At 35.8% G+C, this 19,987-nt stretch overlaps 2 protein-coding genes across 2 annotated transcripts; both read left to right on the top strand.

Moving 5' to 3' along the window:
• Nucleotides 1–2,563: 2,563 nt before the first annotated feature.
• LOC118681306 (decapping and exoribonuclease protein) lies at nucleotides 2,564–5,271 on the top strand. Its single transcript, XM_036365328.2, has 4 exons — nucleotides 2,564–3,347; nucleotides 4,227–4,374; nucleotides 4,610–4,826; nucleotides 4,887–5,271. Exons 1-4 carry the CDS (start codon nucleotides 2,792–2,794, stop codon nucleotides 5,100–5,102), a joined length of 1,137 nt encoding a protein of 378 aa, XP_036221221.1. The 5' UTR covers nucleotides 2,564–2,791; the 3' UTR covers nucleotides 5,103–5,271.
• Nucleotides 5,272–11,462: 6,191 nt separating this feature from the next.
• Gclm (Glutamate-cysteine ligase modifier subunit) lies at nucleotides 11,463–13,455 on the top strand. Its single transcript, XM_014232467.3, has one exon. It carries the CDS (start codon nucleotides 11,717–11,719, stop codon nucleotides 12,536–12,538), a length of 822 nt encoding a protein of 273 aa, XP_014087942.1. The 5' UTR covers nucleotides 11,463–11,716; the 3' UTR covers nucleotides 12,539–13,455.
• Nucleotides 13,456–19,987: the final 6,532 nt, after the last annotated feature.

The raw sequence follows: 19,987 nt of genomic DNA, 5'->3' as shown, positions 1-19,987 counted from the left end.
GGCCTTCGACCACGACCGTTTTCGCTTGATATTGTCGTATGTGATCCATTTTTCGTCGCCAGTCACCATCCGCTTCAAGAATGGGACGAGTTCGTTCCGTTTCAGCAGCATATCGCAGGCGTTGATTCGGTCCAGAAGGAAAACATTAAACTTTTTTTTTGTATCCAGCCTTCTGCAGATGGTTCAAAATGGTTTGGTGACTAACTCCCATCTCCTGGGCGATGTCACGAGATGCCATATGCCGGTCTAACTCGATGTATTCCATGATTTGATCGGTATTTGTCGTCACAGGTCTTCCGCCGGCTGGCTTATCCATGGTGTCGTTTTCACCAGCTCTGAATCGTCGAAACCATTCCTCCGCGGTTCGAAGTGATAGAGTACCATCCCCCAAAACACCATTAATCTCACGGAACGTTTCTCTAGCGGATTTGCCTTTAACGAAGGAAAACTTTAAAATAGCGCGAATTTCGGCGTCAGTGAACTCCATGTTTACACGTCTATAACTTTTGAACGCAATATTCAAACTAATCATGCATAGCGTTGTTTTGTAGGCTTTCAAATTATGTATAGAGTTGCCAGATACGAGCTCTGTAGCGCTTTGTACATAGCCGCGAAATTCAAAGGACAAAAAAGCGGAAGGGAGATATTGACATGCCTTATATTATTAAATGCCTCTTCATAAACAATTTATTGTATGTAGCTTCAAGCCTTCAAAAATACTTATATACGTCATGTTCAATAAAAAGTTTCAATAGTTGATAACGAAGGAAAGTACTCGTATATACTGTCATGTGACCTGGATTGCGAATTTTTGAAGAGAATACTTCCAGCCATAAAAACATTGTAGCAATGCATATGTGGTTGTTTTCGCTCACTAGCCGACATATGTACTTATATACATTTCGGTGTGTAGTGTGAGAAAAAAATTAAATGTGTATATTTTTCCACAAACAAAAGATATATACGTTCACTTTATTCAGGCGTGTTGTAAAATACGTTAGTTGTCGAAATCAGAATTGAAACCGATCAAAAACTGTAGTAGGTGTCATGAATTCAGATATATTGATTTGACGTTCGAAGCAGAAATTGTATCGGTTTTGGGTGTCGCGGAAACCAATTTATCGGTTTTGTTATCAGAAACAAAACAAGAGGATAGCCGTTAACGGACTTGGAGTGTAAGTTAAGAAACTAATTTATATTATTGTTACGATTTAGTTTATGATGATTTCTATAAGAGAAAACATAAGAATAAAACACAAAATGTCATATTGCGTCTTTATTCAGTCGATAATGTGATATAAACAGAGAACGTATATCATAGAGAAGGTTCACAGTGCGGCCATTAGCAAAATATTTCATGCTTCGCAGGGGAACTGAAAAAGATGAGCGTGTTTCACCAAATGTCCACAATTAACATCAGGGTACTGAAAAATAGCAGAATTGAGCATTTTCAATGTTAATTGAGAAAAATAATGCTAATTTCAATGTTAAGAAATGTACGCTTACAGATTCGTATATTTACAATGCGCAAACGACTTTGCATATAATTTGAAGATATTCTGCCTATACAGGGTGGCTAACGAATCATGCTACAAAATTAAACCGCAATAAATTTCTTTTTAGTCAATGAATTCCAAAAATTTATGATTTTTAGCTTTTGCCATCGTCGCGAAAAGAAGCTTGTTGGCAAACGCATGCTCGGGGAGATGAGAGGGTGTCTGTTTTTATGAATGAAGCGAGGTTGCTTGTTGAAAGTACGCCTGCGTTTATGAATGGAAATGTTGTTGTTGTGTGATTTACTATAAATTTGGGCTTCGCCTATTTGGCTGACATATTGACTTGTGACCATTGTTGTTTTTGTAGAACAATGTTTTTAGTTTTTGCGGGTGACATATTTACATGTGTACGGATATTCATATGTATGTATGTTTGTTTGTGTATGCATTATTTGTTGTATAATTTATTGATAAGTGATAAAATTATGATTTGCATTTCTGAATCCGTACATTAAAATGTGCATGTGCAGATATACATACATATGACTATATAAGATTAATTTGATAAAAGATGTATGTATATGTTGTAATAAATTTAATCACTATTAGTAACAATTATAATACAAAATATTTATTAAGAATGTATATTATGTAATAACTAAATAAAATTATTAAATGCCCAAATTGACTATAAATATTATTTTGAAAAATTCATTATTAAATTAGAATGTTATCAGTTTTGCATGTTTTCATAAAAATTCGCAAAATGATATTCATATCAATAAATATGATTGTATATAAGCGTATAAAAATATAAACCAAAAGAGTAACATGTGGCTGTAAAATCAATGCAAGTCTTGAGCATAATTTTTATTCAATGCTCAGCTCTGTTCACGCGCCACTGTTAAAATTTCTCCTTCCGAGCCGACTGTGGTGAAACACGCTCATCGCATTTTGTTAGGTTTTGACAATTCACACTTATCTCTGATTCACACGCTGGTCCGTAGTTGGACCTTCTCTGTATTTTACGTTCTCTGTATGTACATCTTACTCATTCACTTAGTTATCAGTCATTGTTATTGAATATCAGCCTGTTGAACCAGAAAACATAGTGAAAGAAGTTCTTTGATGTAGACGACGTTGAACTGTGCTTTTTGGTGCTTATTATATATATTCTCTTGTATAACCTAGATTTACAATGTTATTATCACTTGTCCCTTTCGACAAAAGTTCGTGGTGAATGAATTCAAGTTCATTTTATTGGGAATAAACTTTATATAAAAGAAAGAAAAACAATGCCTATCAATAATTCAAGCGATGACTTTAAAGTGCTGATGAAATTACGGCCAAGTGAAATTACCGATGATAAGCAGCCAGCATTTTACCTGGCCCGCCCACAAATCCTTACTATTTACTCTTGCCGGGGCCTTAATAGCATTAACAATGACGTGCATCTTTTGTATTTTAAAAAGCCAACATCATATCCACTGGATTTAAATGAAGGATTCGATCAGTTCATTTTCAGGCAGATGAATAAATTTGGGCTTAATAAAGTAGAAAAATACGTTATAGAAAACGATGAAAACATTCTGCAGCCGGATGCACATACACCATCCGGATCTCGGCAGACACAATATGATTCTAAACGCAGAGTGATTTTATGTCAACGTGGAGTCTTGACAGACATTATGATTATACCATATCGTCTAAATGGACCGCGTAATACGACGTTTCTTGTTACAAAATATTGTGGCGCATTTCACATGCAAGAAAAATATACGATAACTAATTTTGAACAAAGGGATGCATATCATACATATCATCAAAAATTTATGCAGTTATGCTTTTCTGGTGAGTATCCTGATTACTTGCTCGTATGATTTCATATGAACAAAAATCATTGAAGTCATTTGGCAGCAGAATTTGCAAATAACCTTACACCTAGGATTCCTTTATATCTAATCACAGCACTGCATTCCGTACGATTACAGGACGTCTCCTGATGAGCCCTGAAAAACACCTACATAGGGAGGCTTGCATGCTTCTAGTTAAGGAACACAATGCACTCCTCTCCAAGCAGTTTGTGTAGTCGTCTCCTTGGAGCGGAACCCCCTCCTAGGAGCATCAAGTGGTCATTCTTTGCTTACGTCGAGGATATTGAACAATACGCCGACCGAACTACGGACGCAATAACTTTAGACACGCACTGACCGCCATTCACAGTGGAGCCGTTAACACCTTCACCGACTCCCTCGCAGGGAATGGTGTACTTGGAGTTAAACCACCACCCGTAGCAGACGAAGAGCTTCAGTTGCCGGGAGAATCTAGATTCGTCCTTGCGCAACTTCGTTCTGGATATTGTAGCAGGTTAAACTCCTACTTATCTACAATTGTTCTCGACATACCAAATATACCTATATATATATGTCCGGTGTGCAATGCATTTCTGCATGACTCAAACAACCTCTTTGCATACGAAATGAATCCCACTGATTTAACCTCTCTATGGTCCGACTTTGTCAACACGTTTCTTGGACCTGCCGTTAGATGACTTCCATGACAACCAATTTGAACCCTACCCCCCAGCTGGGATTAGATAACCGATCCAACAACAACTGTAGTTATAACTAACAGAGTACTTACATGTACAACACACATACATATATGCTATATATAATATTTACATGGAAGACTCTAAATAATTTAAGCTTTTAATTTTATGAAATTTAGATAGCCCAAATTCGGAACCTGAAATCGATAAACCTGTTGATGACAATAACCCAATTTCTTGTATCATTAAAACCTCAATGAAAGAATTTGATCTAATCTATTCAGCAGAGATCGCTGGTATTATGTCTGATAGCAAGGTTGAAAACACGTAAGTTCTATTTCAATATTGTTAAATTTAGAATCTAAACTGATGGAAATTTGTACTTGTATAAAAATTAAATTGTCCAAAACCAAAAATATGAATAAACAAATTCGCAACACTAACCAAAACACATTAAAGTGGCTTATAGAAAAACACTTTTGATAAAAATTTTATTAATTATTGATATGTATATTTATATAATAATACATTTGTCGCTAATGATGTACTTAAACCTTTTTAGTCCTAACACGGAAGAAATTAATAGATTGCGATTCATAATGACTAAGCAATTGAATAAAAATGATTGGAAGGGAGATATTTTAGATCATCCAAAGTGTTTGCTCTGGTGGCTACAGGCGTATTTAGCTAAGACAAGCGATATTTGCATTGGCCTGAGAGATCAGAACGGCATTGTGTGCACTCCAGTACAAGTCACGCGAGCTGAGCAGATAGCAAAAGTAAAAATATTAATTGTAATATTCTGTTTTCAAATTATCTATATATTGTTAACATTTTAGAATCGTAAATGGAAACCGCACGTTTGTATACGTTTTCTACACTCCGTACTTAAATTGGTAGAGAAAACAATGGCGCAAGTAGATTGTCCATATACAGTCTACGAGTTTGACTCCTCCACAAGATGTATTAAATTCAAAGTCCATGCAGGCAAAACAGATCTCTCTTTCCTTTCAGATGATTATATAAAGAAATGTAAACAGCGTACTTCGCACTAAAAACATTATACATATAATATCCATGCTATATCACATAATACACGTATGGATAAGTATATACTTACATACAAACATATGTACATTTATATGAATGATAACGTTTTTTATATTATTAATAACTAAACAGAGAAATTGTTAATGCAATAAATTAAAGGTTTTATTTAGCATAGTTAGAATGACCCGTTGCCTTTTTAAGCTAATTTCATAATACCCTTTTCATCCGTATCAACCAAGCTCTCGTTGCTTCTGGTCGTTCTGGAGTTATTATCAATGTGTATGGCCTGGAGTTGTCTCGAAGGAACACAATTCCTCCGCTATTTGTCTAAGGTGGCTGGATTATTACTTCCTTTAGACGGCCCAATTGGTTGTTGTTGTTGTAACGATTATCTAATCCCCGTTTGGGTGATAAATTCTAGATTTGTTGTCGTCGAGGTCATCTAACGGAAGGCCCAGGAAACGAGCTGTTTCGACGGGGTCGGACCATAGAGAGAGGGGTGTTAGATGAGTGGGGTTTGTTGGGCATGCAAAGAGGTGGTTAGTGTCATGCGGAGACTCATTGCATGCAGGACATGTGTTTGGTATGTCAGGGTCTATTCTGGATAGGTAGGAGTTTAACCTGCTACAGTATCCAGAACGAAGTTGCGCGAGGGTCACTCTAGATTCGCGAGGCAACTCGAGCTCTGTGTCTGCAATGGGTGGTGGTTTGACTCGTATTACGCCATTCACTGAGAGGGAGTCGGTGAAGGTGTTAATGGCTCCACTGTGAATGGCGGTCAGTGCCTGTCTGAAGTTAGTTGCGTCCGAAGTCTGGTCGGCGTACTGTCTAATGTCGTCGACGTAGTCAAGGAAGGACCTCTTGATGTTCCTAGGAGGCGGCTCCGCTACAAGCAGGCGACTGCAGGGGTGGTTTCTGCGAAAACATCCCAGCAGAAACTGCTTGGAGAGGAGCTCGTTATGTTCCTTAACCGGAAGCATACGGGCCTCGCTATGTAGATGTTCGATTGGAGACATCAAGAGGCATCCCGTGATAGTCCGGAGTGCAGTGTTCTGACAAGTCTGAAGCTTCTTCTGCGTGTCACTGCATCCAGGCGACCATATTGCGGCTGCATAATTGAGGACCGGCCGGCCGATTGCCTTGTATGTTGCCAACAACGTTTCTTTGTCTTTTCCCCATGAGCTGCCGGCAAGCGACTTGAGGATTTTGTTGCGGCTCTGTACTTTGGCAGTTATCGCGGTCGTATGAGGAGTGAAAGAGCACAGACTGTCCAAAGTGACGCCTAAAATTTTAGGGTTATTTACTGTCGGAATTTTTGTGCCATCGACTGAAATGTTCAGGTCCAGTCTGTACTCCTTCGTCCAATTGGTGAAGATGGTCGCTGTGGATTTAGTGGGGGAGAGTGTTAGGTTCCTTGCAGAAAAGAAGCGAGAAAGATCGGAGAGGTAGCCGTTTACTTTTGAACACATGCCATCGATTCCATTGCCCGACGTCAATATCGTACAGTCATCTGCGTACGAGGTCATTGAAATTCCCGCTGGTGGCTGGGGGAGTTTTGAAATATAGAAATTAAACAGTAGCGGGGAGAGGACACCGCCCTGCGGAACCCCCTGTTTAATTTTCCTGAGTTTGGAGTTTTGACCTCGAAATAGTACGGATGAGTGCCGACCGCTCAGGTAGTTCATGGTCCACCGCTTCAGCCCTGGAGGGAGGGAGGGAGGGAGCGTTGATTGTTCCAGGTCCTCAAGTAGCGTTGCGTGATTGACTGTGTCAAAAGCTTTTGACAAGTCCAACGCTACGAGGATTGTCCTCTCGCAGGGTGGCTTCTGGTTCAGGCCATGAACTATCTGGGCGTTTATGACGCTAAGTGCTGTGGTGGTACTGTGCACTTTACGGAAGCCATGCTGATGGTCTGCTAGGCTCAGGTGGTGGGTGAATGACGGGAGTAACAAGGCCTCAAGTGTCTTCACTACTGGGGAAAGGAGAGTTATCGGGCGATAAGACTCCTCTTTGTTGGCGGGTTTCCCAGGTTTCAGCAGCGGGACCACTATTCCGACTTTCCACACGTCGGGTATTTGAAGAGTGGATATCGACAGGTTGAGGACCTTGGTGAGATAGTTTACTCCCGTTGGTCCTAGGTGTTTTAACATCAGCATGCTTATTCCATCAGGGCCGATGGATTTAGACGATTTCGCCTTTTTGATGACACTCTGAACCTCCCTATCGGTGAAAGTAAGTGGTGCGCAGTCTTTTGGCATTTTTCGCAGCCGTCGGGTAACACATCGTTTGGCCTTGTCGGTCGAAGGGTGCAGTATAAACTGCCGGCTAAAGTAGCTCGCGCACTTCTTCGGGTCCGAGGAGGCATGGCCATCGAATTAAATTTCAACCCGATCGTCATGTCTCCTCGGATTTGACAGGGCCTTGACAGTAGTCCAAAGTTTACTCACACCGGTGGAGAGGTTGCAGGACTTCAGGTGCTCTATCCATTTTGTCCGCTTATGATGATTTACCATTTGCCGAATCTCCAAATTGAGATCCCTTATTCGGGGATCACAGGGATCGGCATGGCGTAAGGTGTCGCGCTCATTTGCTAATACAGCTGCTTCGGCTGGGAAATTAGGGCGGAGTTCCGCTATTCTTCCAGCCGGTATGACATTAACATAAGTGCGGTTATCCACAGAAATAAAGTCAGGAGGTTTCTCGATCGAGATAATTATGGGCAGATGGTCTGATGCAAGAGTTAGCATAGGTCGCCAGGTTATACTATTTATCAGACCACCGCTAGCGATGGTAATATTGGGCGAGCTATTACAGGTGCCCATAATTCTGGTGGGGGCTTCGTCGTTCATTGTGCAGAATGTCGAATCGTCTATCTGTTCCGCCAGCTCCATCCCCCTACGATCGTTTGACAGGCAGGAATGCCAAAGATCGTGATGCGCGTTAAAGTCGCCTAGCACCAGACAGTTTTCACCACGAAGTAGCGCATCTATATTCGGGTGATATCCTGTTGGGCAACATGTAACTGGGGGGATGTATATATTAAATATTTTGAGCTCGACATCGCCTGACCGCACATCTATACCCTGACATTCTAGGGTGGTGTCCCTGCGGTCGATGTCAACATCGATTAGACGATATTGCACGGTGTTGTGCAATATGAAGGCTAGGCCTCCACCATTATCCCGCTCGCGATCCTTACGTAAAACGTTGAAAACTGCACAACTCAAAAGATCTGAGCGGCTGTTTAACTTGGTTTCTTGAACCGCAGCTATCGTTACGCGCTCCCGGCTCATAAATGCAACTATCTCCTCGATCTTGCTCTGGAGTCCGTTGCAGTTAAATTGTAAGAGTCGCGTTTGTCGCGGGTGTCCAGTCGTGATCCTAGGGGTGAGTGCAGAAAGTGACACCAGCCAGTACAAGAATTGCACTTGACTGATGTGACATTCCGGCGTATAATGGTCTGACACACGGAACAGACTGTGCGAGGAACCAGGAGTTGCTGGGTGGTTCTCGCACGAGGATTGGAGCTGGATGAAGGTTGGGGGGGGGAGGTTGGTCAGATTGGGAGTTATGCTGTCTGTGTGAGCTCCTTGGGACCGTGGAGGTCCTATCTTGGCCACTCGACTGGAGTGGCAGCGCAGTGCGCGAACATGGTGCAGGTTGCACAGCCGTTGAGGCAGATGTCGCATTATTGCGTTGACAGCATGGGGCCACGTAACTCGTGGTCCACTCCCTGTGTGTCTTAAGGCCCGATGGCATGTATTGCACCTAACCGAGGTGGAATTTGGATGGAGCCTTTTTGCGCATACGCAGCAGTAGAATTCCTCGGGGCCCGGGTTGGACTCGATGCCAGCAAGGGTCAGGAGGATACGGAGCAACCCTGCTGCTAGGCGTTGCTCTAATGACGACAAATTTAATCTAAAACTTACCGATCCAAACAGGGTTAGATAAAATCCGGGTCAATTCCGGTATCGCAGAACCGGCTGTTGTGGGAATTGGGCCCAATTGGTAATAGTACAGGTCCAAATTAAGAGTTTTGCAGTTCATAGATAATGTTTAGCTTCTTTACAGTCAAAATAGTATTAAAACGGGTTTCTCGATCAATGGATTGTTAAATAAAAGTTCCAATTTACTTTAAAATTTTAAATAAATCTTAATGGCTATACACTTATCTTTATTTCTAGTAATAATAACTTAACGCTTTACTACTCATTATCCAAATTTACAACTTCTTATTTATATCTTAACTCCTTTTAACCATTGCATAAATCTATTAGTATTATTTAAATTATTATTTATTGTATTGAAATATTATTAAATGTTTCCAATTTTATCTTTTTTAACTTACATGTTTATGTTTTTGTGAGTGAAAATTCTTTGTCTGTTGAATATTTAAATTCTTAGTTTACCGGTTTAGTTAATGTACGTTTTTTTGTTTAATTTCAATTAGGCGCCACGAATGGATCAAGCTGTTAGACGTAATGAATCCAACGGCAAAATATTTGTTTGCGTGCCAGAGGCATTTCTCGTTAAAGATGAGGAAGGGACGGCTTCTGTCCAAATTGGCTGTACCGGATTTAAATTTAAGAATATTATCACCTGCAGTGAAAATAGACAGGGCAATAGGTTGTTGTAGACAAGTAGGTAGTATAATTGACCAAAACGGAGAAGACATTCAATTAGGTAGTGAAAGTTTAAAGCCGATTCATCTTAGCTCTTCCCCAGTTAGAACTGTCTCGACTTCAAACACTAATATGTTTGAAGTTGAGACCTTGGGTAAATCCCTTCAACCCCTATATAATGAAGATCTTATATGGCGGAATATAGGCCTCCTGGGGAACCGAACACCCAAAAAAGATCGGTAACGCGAATATATTGCAACCTCAGAGGTGGTGAGGAAAAGCAATAAATATATAATAATCTTTTGTTTGGAAAATATTCTTGAAAGTTTTCATTATTATTTCCATTACAAATACATATTCATAAACAAATTGTTAAACTACATCCTTTTATTTAAAACTCTGTGTCAAAAAAACACATAGCTGATTCTTTGGGCACTTTTAAGCTTATACAATGCTTTTAACGCCGTATGTCCACAGGCGACGTATGTACATTGCTAACTATCTGTCAAATACATTGCCATTGAGGTTGGCAATGTTCTTGTGTGGACGTCGGGTAGGATTTTTCGAACTGATATAGCGCATGTTTGAGCTCTTGAACGGTTTAAAAAATGTATGAGGATGACAAAAATGTATGTGGTTTACAAATGTATATTTTAAGAAAAAGTGTTTATGTTTTAAGACTTAAATAATTGTTGCGTGAAGTTTATTCCCAATTCAATTATTATATATGATGATTGCTATTTTCATATGCTAACAATAATCATCTATCAACTACACATATGTGTGTATTAAATTACTATTTTCCATGTTTTGATAAAATTTATGTTTTGGTTATAAAACATTGGCTTTTCATATTCGCTGGCATCATACCACCGAAGCTTCGCATGTGCATAAATCTTGCCTCTTCAAAATTTGTGTGCGAATTAAATAGCTATGTCAAACTATCAAAATGACAGTTCATTGCTAGCAATGTATGGCATTAAATGTATTTAGACATCAATTGCTAAACATTAACAATGTGCAGTCTCTAATGGCAATATTGCTAGCAATTCAGATTATTAGCAATCTTAAATTGCTTGCCGATGTGCCCCTTTACGCGACAGCACTTTAAAGGCCCGTTCACTTACAACTCCCTCGCTTTACATTGACAGTTCATATAGAAACAACGAAGCGAAGAAAACAAAGGGTATGCCACAATGAACGCGTTGCTGGCAAAGCGTAAAAATATGAGAACTTGCATGTCAAAACAAATGACTGACGCAAAGCGGAGCAAAAGTTCTCTGTGAATTGGGTAATACTAGAACTGTGTCTTCTGTATAATCCAGCAACCCTTATAGATCGTTAACGAAACTTCGCCACTCGAACGCTCTGGCAACTACGAATATCGCTGTCTAGTTAATGCTAGCAATTTATTGTCGCTTCTATTTTGTTCTAGCACCGTCTTTACATGACGATCCGACTCGCCGATTTTTTTCATTCTTTCAAGATCGGGACGAATGTTTCAGCAGCATTTGAAGTAGAAATAACTTTTTTGTAGATTATTTTTCTGGTGAAAATTTTGTAGTTTTATGAACACATATTTCAAGATGATTTCATTTATTTTACCATCAATTATTTATTTTTATGACAGTAATCGAAAATAAAGTTTGAATAAATCACTTATTCATTTTGCGCTACTGGGATGTTATACGAAAACGGCAAAGCAGAATGACTAACTGTCAGATGTGAAGGAAGCACATTCATTTTATATTGTCATTTGCTTTGCGATTGTGATTTGAAGTGATTGGTGTGCTACTGTTAATTGTTATACTTGTTCGCATATCAGAGAAACGATAGAACTGTATATAAAAACCATTAACGCGTGAGACATACCTTAGACGATTTAGTGTAGCATACCTGGAACATCAAAGACAGCGTAGACACCAGTACACTTTTTATATACATACACACTCCGAACCGCTTAATTTGTTTGTGTAGATTACGCACCAATTGGTACAATGATTCCGGCAATAACATCGAATGACAAATTTCACAATGTTATTATTAGTACAGGAAATATTCTTAACTTAAATAACCAATTAGGTGGAAAGTCAACTGAAGAGATTCTGGACGGTTTAAGTTTGACATTACAGTGCCAAGCAGCGGCCTCACAAGTGGAATTGATTGAAGCAGATGGTTGTGTGCTCCGAGCTACAGAAGAGCTCAAGCAGAAATTAACTGAAAACGACCGATCAGATATTAGTATTGGTGCTAAAATATTTTTAAACAAAAACTCTAGTGCATATATAAAGCAGGCGATAAGAACGTTGTTGCAAGTACTTAAAGTAGAGCACGTGGACAACGTGGTGTTAGCGTATCACCCGACAACTGGAGATAATTCATCAAACACCAACAATAAAGAACATGTTCAAATTAATGACAAATCAAATCAATTGAAAGAGCTTTGGACGTCGTTGGAAGAATTTGCTCAGCAAAAGAAAATAACACAATTGGGCATTGCAGATTTGGATATTGAACAACTGCGCCAATTATATGCAACAGTCGAGGTTCATCCGACCATAGCACAAATTAATTTGGAATCGTGCTGTGTAGTGCCACCAGCATTACAAGAATATTGTACAAAGCATGATATACAACTGTTGACACATAGCGATCCAGAAGTTTTGTTACCCGATGAACAATTCATTGTACCCGGCTACAAAGTAGATTGGGCTTTACGTTATCAAGTACATGTTCGATGTCGCGGTGTAATAACTGCCAAAGGCTACATACTCGGAGCTAGCAAATGCGACCAAATAGAAAAACACGTAGCAGTTTGAATGCCATTTTAGTTCAAAAGCTATTATCGCGGGTGGAGGGGCAATTGCGGGTTATTTGTGTGTATGTTTGTGCTACTCATGTATAGAGAGAGACCGGTTAAGCGATCATAACTATATTGGTGCGCCGAAAACTTATTTTGGTGAATTCAAATATACCATTTCGATATGAAAATGTAGTAAAGGGATTTGATGGCCTTACTGGATGCAGCATGCTAAGCTTTTCTATCACTGCAAAAAAATAGGATTATCATACATCCTATATGCATATGAATTTATAAAGACGAAGTAGGTTGCGCTCAGTAAAAATATACGATGATTTACATTTTACAGTACTTTTATTGCGGATATATATAATTAAAGCAATATTGAGGCGTTGCAAGTATCCATGTAATGAGCTTTTACAGGTCTGAAAGACTAATTCGAAAAGTAAAAGTTTACGAGTGTATATAAGCTACAAAATAAGAAATCAAAAACAGAAACTCAGAATATGTAATTAAATGTTTTAAAGAATTATTGTTTTACATTAAATATTGCAACACAATTGCTGGCATTTTCCTTAATTAAAATAAAAAACTTTTACCAAATTCGTGCATTAATTTTTGAAATATAACATGAAATATTTAATAATAGAAAAATTATTTAAATATGTTTTTGTAATTCATAAACTTTAATATATACATTCATATATACATATTTATACTAATAAAAATGAAATAAATTTGTATATTTTAGGAATGCATTGTACACTTAAAATAAAGCTAGAAATAATTATATGAAACACAAAACAGCTGCAAGCTATGGGTTTATACATAAGTATGTAGAATTTTATTGTATTAATGTTGTAATGTAATTACACGATTCGCTGCAATTTCACAATAAACATTTTTTTAGTTAAAAATAAATTATATGAAAAACAACGAACAGTTTATCACAACTATTATTTGCCTCTTATCTACTTTCTCCTTATTACGGAGCTGTACAATCGGTATTGAATGTTTTCATATGTATTATGGGTCAAAATGTGGATTCTTTTAATAGAACCGATCGCAGATGAAAAAATGAAAATTTTGAGACTGGAACGCTTGGTATTTGTGCATATGTGCACAACATCACACAATTCAAATAATTTCAATATTTATGTCTGAACAGGGTCTGAACAAACTAGTCAAGCGAACTAGTCCCCCAGTTTTTGAGATATCGACGTAAAATTTTGTGCACGCGATTTTTTCCCGATATCGACAAACTATAGCATAAGCAGCTGCCATATAAACTGATTCTACTTTTTATGGATAACTTTTATTTGGCAAGATATTTTCACCAATTTGGCACGGATTATTGTACTATGAATCGGACGGCTGAGGGCAGCATATAGCTGCCGTGCAAACTGACCGATCAAAATTAAGTAACTGTTTGGAATCTTTTGAATTTATGAAGGATATTATTGCTACGGTGCAACCGAAGCAGCGTTTTTTTTCTCATTTTGGTTTTTTTTGATAATATCCTTCCTGTTTACATTACATTTGCACCAAATATTTTTAATTAGCTTACCACGAGAGACAAATCCTGGAATAAACCAATTCACCAAACCAATTCACTGTTATTTTTTGGAGTGTTGTCATAAATCAGTACTGAATAAATTGATATAACGGTAAAACTACAATAAATTATATAAGTACATATTTATAACATTTTCTTACATTTAGTACTCAATGAAATTTATGAACGGAAGTGCTATGCTGATTATTATCTAATACGGTTAATAAAATGTAAATAAAAGCCTTTAAATAATTTAAAATTTACGATAGAATAAGAGGAGCGGTCTATAGAAATAGTTTGCAGTTAATAAATTAATAAAAAAAAAAATGAATCACCCTTGTTTAACTGTGGTGGCATTATATTTATATTGTATCCCTAAGATAATGAAATTCTGCTTTTACTTTGCTTGCACGATGAATAATGTTAATTTTTATTAATATTTTCTTTTTTATGTTTTTTTTTTATATTTTCTTTTTGTATATTTTTTATTTTTTTATATAAGAGAGGTTTAGAAGGACTTCCAATGTATAAAATATTTCCTTTTTTGTTTTTACAAACTGTAGTTTTTCTTCACTGACAATTATAAGATATGCAAATGCATACAAATGTGAATAATCGAATATGAATCGCTGCGTTAAATTGCATAATGATTCTTGTACATTTAGCGGTTCATAAATATGTACAACATTTCCTTACTGTAAAGTTAAATCGGTTTTTCGACGTCTAAAGTGATTGTTTAATAAATAATATATTATTATTCTCAGCTTTCTTCAGAAGTCTAGCTAATATGATGTCAGAGAAAAGTGCCGTTTGAAATTTCTTTGTTTATTTCGAAATAAAAAAACAAAAATAAAACTTTTTTAGTGAGCACGACAAAGTTAAATCGGTTCCTGGTATTAATCTTTATATTACACTATGACGTCTGTATATACATACATACATACATAGGTACATGTAGAGAAACATATTATGATTTTCAGTTGTATAAATAAATATGTTTCGACTCCCTTCTGACTCATATATTAGATACATTAGTATTTATGTAGTAGTTTATATAAACACGAAGTTAGAAAAAAAAATAAAAAAAAACACTGGACATAATTTAATATTATTAAATTTTGCGCAAAGAAAAATAACAAAAGTAAATAAAAATAAAATCGTGTATGGCGTAGGTATAAACATATGTATTTATATAGAATTCATTTCGTGGATATACATATGTAGGATACCGATTTTATTTCGTTACTATCTATTTTAGCTGTATGCTCTGTAGAGTGCATAGAATTTCGTAATACGCAGCTATTGAATTGTACCTTAATGAGTTGTCCTCTTCGTCGGTGTTACTCTTGATTAGATAGCGATGACTTGTAATTTTTTCGTTATACAACAACAACAATAATTACATTAACAAGCCACATGTGTGCATATCATCTAATATGTCTGTACAAATTTGTTTGTGTATACATGTATATACTCGTATATGTATGCATATATACAAATGTATATGCTTTTGTATTTGCATGACTATATTTATTTACTTACAAATGCATATACATATATAGATATGTATACGTACATATGTATATGTAGAATATACATACATATCTATATAAAGTGTTCTATATTTAGTTGTGGTTTAAATGCATGGAAATAATAAAGAATTTAGTGAAATTTGTCAAGTATATTATAATGTAATACGAGGGTGTGTCTATGCGTCCATGAGTACTAAAATATGCCACCGCGTCCGGTTGGTGGGAGGAATAGGGAATATTTTTTAGTTATTTTTAATATTTATAAAATATAAAAAAATAACTTATTTTAGTTTTGTTGTTTCGTGGTATTTTCTCAAAGAGCTAACTATAATTTTGGAAAAATAATTACAATTTTTTAGATATAAATATTAATTGGTTTTATTAGGGCTGAATTTTTACAAATTTTACAAATAATTTGTTGATAATATATCAAGCTTTTCCAACGAAAATGACGTAAGCGCGAAAATCCAAAATTTACAGGAAAATGTTTTTATAGTTTAAATCAATGTTGATTGAGGGATTTCACGGAATGAATTTAGTAAAATTTTACTTTTATGCGTTTCAAATCTTTGTTTTTATATAAAAAATTCCCTCAATTACAACAGCAGTATTAACTATTTATACAGATGCACATATATACCGGATATATCATCTTCATCAGTTAGATTTGTGAAGACCAAGGTATTCATAATGAAACTCATTTGGAATACTTCTTTTATCACAATGTAACTTTTAATTATTAAATTTATTTAATGTTGTTTTTAATTCTTTCAAATATAAAAGCGAAGGGGTTCGTCTGAGTCAATAGTAAAACATTTTCCAATTAATTCATCCAGAAAACTGTACTTAAAAAAATGTTTTATTTTAAATATTAATTAATTTAAGCTATTCGCGTTTGGCGTCAGTATGTTTGCAAGTAATTTCCATTTAAGAAGGTCGTAATATTGTAGATGAATTGATTCATAAGGACGGTGGTTGATTCGAGCACACCTTATTATTGTAGTCACTCACTAGTAGCCCAGATTGTTCGATTTCGAGTAAATGATTCGATGGCGCTGATTGGCTGATTATGGCTGATTTTATAAAAAGGGGAATCATGGTTTTGCCCTGCGCAACTAACGCAGTAAAAAACTTCTAAATTCGGCAGTTTTTCTTTAGTCAAAAATCAAAAGATACTTATAAATAGCTGTGCATATTACATTACATCCACGTTTGCCATCTTTTTCTCCCCATAAGAAACAATAGACATTTATGTTCCATTTACATAAACACTTAAATTATAGTATACATACTTCTTAGAACAAAATAATGTAATATTTTAGCTATGTGGGGTATTTAACACCTTCTGAAGATCGAAACTGGCACTTAGAAACGAATTTTTATTTTTTATTTTTTTTTGATAATTTAAAAATATTTTTTTAATATTTCTATTTTAGATGGGTCTTTACTTTGATCACTAGTAATACATTTGTCTTTTTTCTGGGTAAACGGAATCCAATGTGAAAATTATTATTAAAAATTGTGCTAAATACTTTTAAAGGCACTGAAGAATTTAACTGTTGTTTTCACGTAAATATTCTTAATAATGCTTATATAATGTTGATATATTAAAAAATTCTTTAGGCAAATAGAATTTATTACTTTTATCCCGACGATAGAGAGATGGAACATCTGGTAGTTCTTCAGTATATTTTTTTTAAAATAAAGAATTTTCCTTTTCTGTTCTATTATGCGGGGTTTTATTTTTATTTTGTTTTATATGTGTCTTTTAATGTTTTTCTTGACAATGCATGATGCCAACCAAGATTTTGGTTTGGCTCACTCATGCCCCAAAAATGCTCGTGGATGGCCTGTTAATCTTCTTCTTTATTTTGATAATGACAGGAATTGGGTTGGACAAATTTAGCTGAGTGAGATCGAGGAGTTTCCTTGTTATTGTTTTGTGTTTTGTAACCCTATTTTCCAATGCAAATTTTCTCTTCAACTGAACTGTCATCTGTATTTCAGACGCATTCGATATCACTGTATGGTACAAGTGACATTGTGATAACCTTAAATAGAATATAAACGTAAAACCACAAGAAAAGTTTTAACACAACGCTGTAGCAAAACACGAACACGTTAGACAATACAATACTTATGTCGCGTACATTATTTCCACAGGCACGAAAAAGATTCGATCTCTTGCATTTTAATTCTTAGGTCCATATCTCAGTTATTATATTGAATTGGCATTTGAACATTTCGGTGTAGATGTGTTTCGAAATTGTCAACATTATTGTATAAAAAAAATAGACAAAAGGTCGCTTACGTTATTTTCGCGGGAAGGGCGCGATATATCATCAAATTTTCGATAAATTAAGAGAAACAATAACAAAAAAAAAAAAAGAAATCGTTAATTTCGGTTGCACGGCAGCTATAATACCCTTCAAAAATAAAAAAGTTTACCATGCAAGAACTTGAATTTGATCGGTCAGTTTGTATGACAGCTACATATATGCTTTACAAGCAGTGGTCCGATCTGAAATTTTTTTTCAAATATTGTAGCGTTGCCTTGAACAATAATCCATGTCGAATTTCGTGAAGATATCTTGTCAAATAAAATAGTTTTCTATACAAAAACTTGATTTTGATCGTTTATTATTAATGGAGGTTCCGACAAACGAGCAGCTTCTTCGGGAGAAAAGGACGTGTGCAAAATTTTAGATCGATATCTCAAAAACTGATGGACTAGTTCGCCTAAATACAGACAGACAGACGGACATTTCTAAATCGACTCAGCTAGTCACGCTCATCATTTATATAGTATCTATTTTATAGGGTCTCCAACGTTTCCTTCTAGGTGATACAAAATATACCTCATTGAATAAAAAAATTTGTAAAGTTTTTACAATCATGAAAATATTTTTTATAAGTTGACAGCAACTTCTTATGACGCGTTTCTAAAAATTTCATATTCAGCACGATCTGAAAGTGTAAGCTTAAAAATTAAAAAAAAAAATACATAAATATATAAAAGAAAGAAAAAATGGTGTAAATACATATTTACAACTACATATATAATATATACACACAAACTATTATAAGTTCTAAATATATTAATTTAAAAATAGATGGAAAGATAAAATGATTTTTTTCTCTTCATATTGCAAATCTATTTTGATTTAGAATACACATACTTGAGATACTAGTTTATGAAATATATTTCGGAATTTTGAGACTAATTTGTAGTTTGTACTTTATGGGGGATGTTAGTGGCAGGCGGAAGTAAAAATCTTTCGGTAAAGGCCACTAATTCAAGTAGGAAATCGCCGTTAGCTATTTGCTTTGAGAATGAATATAGCCGGAATGTGTACTTATGATGAGCCAGTGTAATAATCCTCTCTGTCAAAGTCATTGAAAATTTTATCTGCTTTGTGCGGCATTTGCTAGACTAGATCGGTTTAATTTTTTCACATATTGTATAGTAAAAAGCACTGATCAGATTTCAACAACAGGTCAAAAAGTCAGAAAAATTTCGGGGTGTAGTAAAATTTATGTTATTTACCAGTCGCCTGCATACTCGCCCATCTATTTTGTATATACATATGTACAATAGAATAAAAATCTCTCTACTTAGGGTTTCGATTAGAGGCCTCTACTACATCCAAAATTGATAATATTTTTAATAAAATTAAACGAGATTGTCTGTTACTTTAGCTATTTTTAGTTTCCGCTAAGTCCAGTTTAATCACATAAAGAAGATTCTAGCTCATTTCTATTAAGCGAATCGACATGTATATACCTATGTGCATATATACACGCTTATATACAAGTACATATGTACATATATGTACATTACTACTTATATGATTCTAAATTTATCCAAGCACGTCATTAATTTAAATATTTCATTAGTCATTTTCAATTGTGAAATTTGTTCATATAATATGTATATATACATACATACATACATGTGTATGTACTTATATTGCTTGTGAATACACTGTAGGAAAATGTTTAATTAAAAAGTTTTATCAGTGAAGGTCAAAACTAACATAGCAGATAACATTAATCTCTTTCATTCAGTGCAAGCAAATGGAAACTTATTTATGACGTAGTTGTGTGTAATCTTAAGGTTAATAGGGGAACTCCGCAGGGAGGAGTACTCTCCCTACTGCTCTGGATCTTGGTGGTAAACGACCTACTTAAAGAACTCGAGGAGAAAGGCTGTCGGGTGATAGCCTATGCTGATGTTGTGGTTCTTATGGTTAAAGGTAAATTCCTGAATACCGTCTATGAGCTCACCGAAGGGTACCTAAACGTGGTATCCAACTGGGCAAATAGAAGCGGCCTAGCCGTCAACCCAAGTAAAACCGAAATGGTTTTATTTACTAGGAGG

Source organism: Bactrocera oleae, chromosome 2, assembly GCF_042242935.1.
Source record: "Bactrocera oleae isolate idBacOlea1 chromosome 2, idBacOlea1, whole genome shotgun sequence".
Lineage (NCBI taxonomy): Eukaryota > Metazoa > Arthropoda > Insecta > Diptera > Tephritidae > Bactrocera > Bactrocera oleae.
Note: the sequence above shows the minus strand (reverse complement) of the source record. Positions and strands in the feature narration are given on the sequence as shown.

What these genes read in the sequence shown, in the direction of transcription:
- LOC118681306 (XM_036365328.2), top strand. Translation starts at nt 2,792, where the DNA reads ATGCCTATCAATAATTCAAGCGATGACTTTAAAGTGCTGATGAAATTA. An exon ending in GATAGCAAGGTTGAAAACAC is followed by an intron (nt 4,375 to 4,609) that starts GTAAGTTCTATT and finishes AAACCTTTTTAG; the next exon opens with TCCTAACACGGAAGAAATTA. An exon ending in GAGCTGAGCAGATAGCAAAA is followed by an intron (nt 4,827 to 4,886) that starts GTAAAAATATTA and finishes TTAACATTTTAG; the next exon opens with AATCGTAAATGGAAACCGCA.
- Gclm (XM_014232467.3), top strand. Translation starts at nt 11,717, where the DNA reads ATGATTCCGGCAATAACATCGAATGACAAATTTCACAATGTTATTATT.